We start from the raw sequence: 7,425 nt of genomic DNA, 5'->3' as shown, positions 1-7,425 counted from the left end.
AACAGTATATTTATTGTTGTGCATCATTTATTGTAGCATGTATATGACTGATATACAGTCATATACAGCGTCAGTTTGAGCCAGGCCTGTGCAAAATTCACAAGTGAATTCAGAATTTCTCCCAAAATCATGTTCAATTTCATGAATTTTCAACTGAGTTTGCAAACAGGAAGTAGAATTGCAAAATACATTCTAATTGAAGGAAGTGAAAATTCCAACAGATCATTTTAGTGTACAATATATGTGATTGTTTTACATATTTCAAGGAAATATTATTAGAATGAACAGCGTGTGTTATACAGTAAGCTCAGGTTTTAGGTGTAAAAGTTGGAAGGTTTTTCTATAGCTTACATTCTAATTAAAGCCATTATTTTGTCTATCGACAATTAAGAATAAAAGCATATTCTATAAATCAGCTCATTTAATTTGATGTATAAATGTTGGATTATGGAACATTTTAAGGAAATATTTTGCTTCGTAGAATGCTTTACTTTATCCAGTAAAGCATTCATACCAGGATACCAGTTGATTTGGTTTTGTGAGCAGCTCATACTCAATAAACTTGTATCGCAAAATAGCGCAGCCCATTGAAATGAATCGATATAATCAATGCTTGCCCCCCAAAACGTCACCATTTTAACACGGAACATGCCTTTTCGAAAGAGAAACCTAGGTTTAGATATGAAATGTTGCATTAGAACAATACAATAGAATGTAGTACTAAGAACTACAGTAATTTTATGAAGTAGTGTAATAATAATGTACAGCATCTACCTTGGAGGGTGGACTTCTAGTATCTTCTCCCAGCTTCTTCTCCATCAAAGACACCATCAGCAGCTTTTCCTCCATTTTGATATCATTTTACCATACTTGGCTGGTGTTAAACTCACTCTGCTTCAGTATGGTGCAGACTAGTAGTGATACGCACCAAATACTTCTCCAAGTTAGCTAGAGACACACTCTGTCTTGTTTTTTGATGATTTCTTTCTTTAATGCGATGGATATCATCCACTTCTTCTTCTCAGCACTGTCCGTCACACTCACTTTCTTCCTTCCCGTGGTTGGAAAAACCAAGTTATGCCCATCTCTTGTTATAAGCCAATGCTGGCCAGTGTTTGGGTCAGATCTTACAGATCTTACACTGTGGCGTTCGCTACGCCCACTAGTGGTGGGGAGGCCCGTAACCAGAATGTTTGCCTGTAAGCTACAATTAGCAGAGAGACAGCTCCTGTCCTGGAAAACTCCTCAAGCTGATGTAACTTGGGATACAAAATTGAATGAATTTGTGTTTATTTGTATTGTTTACATTTGTTTCCTGTTACTTGGCTAGGGGGCATTTTTTCTTAATTGCAATAAATGTACCGCCACTTCCTGTGAGGAGGAGCCGTTTCAACTTAAAGTCACATTTTTTTCAAAATTGTCAAATTTAAATGTAAAATTTTTCAAAATAATTTAATTAAAATTAAAACTTAAACATTTTTGCACAAGTCAGGTATGGATGCAAACATGTTTAACAAATAAAGCCTCCTGCTTGTTTCCCACATCAAACATGGCAAGACTATTGATCCTTTTTAAATCCGCTACTGCACGAATAATTCACTGATTACTAAACACCTGTCAATCATTACTCCGCACTCACTGATGTTGCAAAGTGACAGGGCAATAGAGGGGTTGCATAATGTGACCTCTCATCAGCGCACCTCACCCGCCTCATTCTGCTCACCCTGCGGCCCGCTCCAAGGTCCAGTTCAGTCAGCGTGGAGACGCCATCAGAGACAGTCCACTTGAACCTCGGGACATCAGGTACGACGAGATCGGAAAATATTACACGTTTTGATGCTTGGTGTTTTTTTTTGTGTTTTCACTTTGTTCACATGTTGACACACACACACACACACACACACACACACACACACACACACACACACACACACACACACTTGGGTAACAGCTGCTGTTGTTCCCTGCAAACACCTTGATATTTTGGCGTTGGCACTGCTGGACATTTGTTTTTGATATTTTTCTTTTTTGTCAGAGTTGCACACTTTTTAGGGGGAAACAGCTTAGTTATGGAAAAATATAAATGTCTACTCCAGAGAACGCTTTCTCTCATGAAGATATGTCAAAAACACAATTTATGTTAGCTAAAGACTGTGAAAACTACTCTCTTGTAGTGTCTAATGCATTTTTTATTACAATTTGCCATCTAAGTACTTCTAATACAAAACACACAGACTTTTTAATAGTTTTACACTTTACTGTGTAAGGACAATTCTACCAAATCAGTGCCTTTTGCTTGCTGTCACTTTCAAAATAAGCATTGATTGTTCAGTTCTAAATCTGTTTTTACTCATATTGGACTTCTCAAAATGTGTATTTGCATGGAATTCTCCAATTCAAACATAACCACATGGCATTTATTCTTACAGCATGTTGACACAAACTTAGACTTAAACAAACTTAATTGATCCACAAGGGAAATTGTTCCACAAGGGAGATTGTTCCGAAAAAAGATAAGTGATATTAAAAAAGCAAGAAAGGTTGAGAAGAATACCAAAAATAAAGTAAAATGAAGGAATCTAAGGAGCTACTGTGATGTGCTGCCACTCCTTCAGGGGCATCAATGGAAGAAAAAAAAAGAAAAGCGCATTACAGTGACTCAACTACAAACAATAATAATATTAAAATGTCATAGATAATTCAGGTAACAGGACTGTATAGTTAAAACAACATGGAATAGACAGAAAAAAAATTGTTTCTAAACTTTTGCCCTCTAGAGGATTTAAATGATGCACCTTTCTTTGGACCATGTGACCTTTTGTATTAGGGTAACAGGACTGAGTGGAAAAGATTTAAATATGAATTTTAACAAAATTGTTTTGGTTTTATAGAAAATAGACTTAAAGAACAGTTAGGATAAGTTGCAACACAGATATATAACATATTTCCGAAATATTTAAATTATATTTCCTGATTCGAGGGTTTTTTTAATCACAAAGTATTAATCTTTTAAATTGTACTTATAAATATGCAATCAGATTAATTTGCAGGAAATGTTACCTAATCCAAAAATATATTTTATTTATTATTTTATATAAGTAAAATTTCTATCCATTTCCTGAGGATAGAAATGGCACTGATTCAGTGGATTGGTTCTGATTGACTTAGCTAACTAGCGATGCATACTGTGGATGTTCCTGGCTAAAGAATTTAACATAAAAGACTAGGGGTGCTGAAGAACATCGATTCACAATCACGCTTCTCATTGATTTTGATTCACAATTGGTTCGTAATTTTAAAAAATCGCTATAAAAAAAAAAATCGTAATGAATTTTCACAGAGACATTTTTAAGGCCACATCGGGTTTCCTTGCTGCATGTACATGTCATTTTCTGTACCTGTAACCTGTTTCATATAGTTTGTATACCAAATAATATTTTGCGAGAATCGAATTGAATCGAGGATTGTGTTGAATCGATTCCGAATGAAATCGTCAGCCCAAAAATCGGAATCAAATCATGAGTTGTTGTAAGATTCCCGTGCTATAATGCACATACACATACACATACACAATTTGTTTTGCCATAAATGGTGAAATTCAAAGTAAACCAAAGTTTGCGGTACTCATCGTGAAGTCCAACCGGTTTTACTGGAATCAAACCATGAAAAATAATTTTGTATCCAAAATGTGGTGTTTTTTTACTCCCAGATCAGTTTGCACCTGAGTACCAAAGATGGGAGACTGGGGTTTCTTGTCAAGCTTACTGGACAAGGTCCAGTCCCACTCTACAGTCATAGGAAAGATCTGGATGACGGTGCTCTTCCTGTTCCGCATCATGGTGCTGGGCGCCGGCGCCGAGAGCGTTTGGGGCGACGAGCAGTCGGACTTCATCTGTAACACCAAGCAGCCCGGTTGCGAGAACGTGTGCTACGACTGGACCTTTCCCATCTCGCACATCCGCTTCTGGGTCCTCCAGATCATCTTCGTGTCAACGCCCACGCTCATCTACCTGGGCCACGCCGTGCACATCATACACCAGGAGAACAAGCTGAGGGAGGAGCTGGCCAGCCCGGGCGGGCGCCCCGTCAAGTTGCCCAAGTACACGGACGAGAAAGGCAATGTGAAGGTGAAGGGGAAGCTTCTGGGCAGCTACCTGACCCAGCTGGTGTTCAAGATCATCATCGAGGCCGCCTTCATCACGGGCCAGTACTACCTGTACGGCTTCATCATGGTGCCCATGTTCCCCTGCTCCAGGAAGCCCTGCCCCTTCACGGTGGAATGTTACATGTCGCGACCCACCGAGAAGACCATCTTCATCATCTTCATGCTGACGGTGGCCTGCGTGTCCCTGCTGCTCAACGTGGTGGAGGTCTTCTACCTGCTGTGCACCAAGTGCAAGTCCAGGTCTCGCGGCCGCGTGTTTACCCCTGCCCAGTTCCCCGCCGAGCTGCCGCCGCCCTGCTTTCCCAGCACCGACGACGCCCTCCGGCAGAACAAGATGAACCTGGAGTTGGAGGACCGCAAGAGCTTGGGGGGAAATCTGGACGGCGCCAAGGAAGAGAAGATGCTGTTGGGCAGCCATCAGAACTATTAGCATGTAGCGTGTGAGTGTGTGGAAGACCACGGGGTCTCCGGGTCTGGGTCTGGTTCTGGTTCGCCTCTAAGTTGGCTTTGCTTTGAAGAATTTATTTTGTACTTTGGAAAAAATGAAACTCTAATGATGTCGACGGTGCAATAAAGTATTTATACTTTCTTGTTTTGCTCGTCGATTCTGTTTAACTTATTGCTAAAATAATCCCTGCTGAATGATGATGATGACGATGATGGTGAAGAGTTGCTATAGTGCCTATACTGTCTTTTTTTTAAAGTATTTTTTATGCTGTTGTTTTTGACAAATCAATAAAGTTTGATACAAAAAACATTCCTGCATTTATTATCATTATTGTTAAAAAATAGTCGGATTATTTTGAGTAGTATTTTGTTTATTTCATTTAAGAGGCTTAATGTGTCTGGGATGACTACTGTTACCACTATTATCACTGAAAAATTATTATCATTATTACTAGTCGTATTAGTAGAAGTCGATTTTCTATAAGTAGCAGAAACACAAGTACTTTATTATTTTTAGTTTACAGATATTTTACTTTACTTAAGATGCTAAAAGTTTTTGGAATGGCTATTGTCACTACTATCATTTATGTAATAATATGACCATTATTAGTAGCTGTTGTAGACAGTAGTGTAGTAGAAATACAAGAATTGTATTAATTTTTTATTTAAAAATATTTAACTTAATTTAAGATTTTAAAAGTTTTCTGTGATAACCACTGCTACTACGGATATTACTGTAATATTAGTGGAAGTAGTATGAGTAGTTGTAGTACGGGTATGAGTAATATGAGCAGTGGTAATATCCATATTTTATTTATTTATTATTTTACCAATAATTTAACTTCCAGGTGTCAAACACAAGATCTGGCCCACCACATCATTTAATGCGACCCATGAAAGTCTGGAAATAATATGTGTCAAAAATACTTAATCTTTCCTACTAAATTAATTCATTGTTTCCATTTTGACAGAAAAATGCATGTACTTCATGCAATGGCACATCTTTTAAACTTCAATCCATCCATTTTCTACCGCTTGTCCCTTTTGGGGCCACGGGGGGACTGGAGCCTATCCCAGTTGCACTTGGTGGGGGATATTATGATCTAACAATGTAAATAATTATCATATATCCCTTACATTGTTTTTGTTGTAAATATGATGTATTTTTATACAGTACAGGCCAAAAGTTTGGACACACCTTCTCCTCATTCAATGCATTTTGACTATTTACGTTGTAGATTGTCACTGAAGGCATCAAAACTATGAATGAACACATGTGGAGTTATGTATTTAGCAAAAAAAGGTGAAATAACTGAATACATGTTTTATATTCTAGTTCCTTCATAATAGCCACCCTTTGCTCTGATTACTGTTTTGCACACTCTTGGCATTCTCTCGATGAGCTTCAAGAGGTAGACACCCGAAATGGTTTTCACTTCACAGGTGTCATAGTTTTGATGCCTTCAGTGACAATCTACAATGTAAATAATCATGAAAAAAAAGAAAACGTATTGAATGAGGAGAAGGTGTGTCCAAACTTTTGGCCTATACTGTATATATATGCTTAACTTATGACTTCAAAGCAAGTTATTCATCAATTTGTATGTAAAAATACACAGTAATCACATTAACAGGCAATCATGTAATAATATCAGAACGTAATTACATTTATTCAATTCATATGTATTTAATGCAACAAGCGGCATAACAGTTTCCAAAATTGCTACTAATGTTGTTATTAATACAGTAGTAATATTAATTGTAGTAGTAGTAGTAGACAATATAGGTATATTCTATTCCAGTACTATTAGTCATAGTAGTGGTGTTAATAGTTGTAATATTTTATATATTTATTATTTTACCAAAAATTATGTTTATTGAAAGGGGACCTATTAGGCAAAACCAACCTTTTCATCTGTTGGTACTTGTTTTTGTCTATTTGGTATCTACATAAGTCCTGAAAATTCGAAATTAAACCATGGAGGCATTGCGGAGAAATTTATAAAACAATCTTGCAATGGAATTTGCCCAATTTGTGACATTTTTCCCATTAGTGACGTCAGCAGATATTTCCATATATGGTAGAGATTTAGCCAAAGAGCTTTGCGCGAGTCCGCCATTGTAGTCAATAAGTTCCTTTTTTTCTCTATCCTATTGTTGTGGGGCAGACTGGCTCGTACATGCACATGCATCCTCTGCTGTTGCCATTTCTAATACAAAGTAGCGTATAGTTCTAACTTATACTTGTCAGTAGACTCCATATGGAAGTGTTAAAAACTACAACATGGCTGACGGGGAGAAGACGCAGTCAAAGTGAAGGCACGTAAATAAGACCGCCCACAAACCAGCGCATCCTGAAAAGACGGTCTGAAAGAGGTTTAAAGATGGTCTGTAAAACATAATCTATGCAACATTTCACCAAAGAACCACCATTACATGTTATGTAGACCATAAGGAAGGGTTTTCTATGTAGAAAAAAATCATAAAAAGACCCCTTTAAGATATTTTTTCCGACCCCACGCCTCAGGACAACACACTTTTAACATGTAACATGTCTTTTAATAATAAAAACAAACTTTTGAATAACAAATATGTATGTAAACTGTACAACAGTATTTATTACAAACAACTACATTCGTTTTAAGAAGTAATGCAATAATAATTTGGGAGAGTGGAATTCTACAGTATCTCCTTCCAGCTGTTTTACCAACAAACCCACCAACAACAGCTTTCCCATATTTTCATGAATACATATCCGCCGTTTAGATATTATTCTAACATCCTTGGCTCAACTTATTCTGCTTCGGTATGGT

The 7,425-nt window shown here is 37.3% G+C and overlaps 1 protein-coding gene across 1 annotated transcript; it reads left to right on the top strand.

Moving 5' to 3' along the window:
• Positions 1-1,645: 1,645 nt before the first annotated feature.
• Positions 1,646-4,921, top strand: LOC133648606 (gap junction Cx32.2 protein-like). Its single transcript, XM_062044864.1, has 2 exons — positions 1,646-1,803; positions 3,710-4,921. The coding sequence occupies exon 2, from the start codon at positions 3,735-3,737 to the stop codon at positions 4,593-4,595; it is 861 nt and encodes a 286-aa protein (XP_061900848.1). The 5' UTR covers positions 1,646-1,803; positions 3,710-3,734; the 3' UTR covers positions 4,596-4,921.
• Positions 4,922-7,425: the final 2,504 nt, after the last annotated feature.

This window comes from Entelurus aequoreus, linkage group LG04 (genome assembly GCF_033978785.1).
Source record: "Entelurus aequoreus isolate RoL-2023_Sb linkage group LG04, RoL_Eaeq_v1.1, whole genome shotgun sequence".
Classification (NCBI taxonomy): Eukaryota; Metazoa; Chordata; class Actinopteri; order Syngnathiformes; family Syngnathidae; genus Entelurus; species Entelurus aequoreus.
This window is presented reverse-complemented; position numbering and strand designations above follow the sequence as displayed.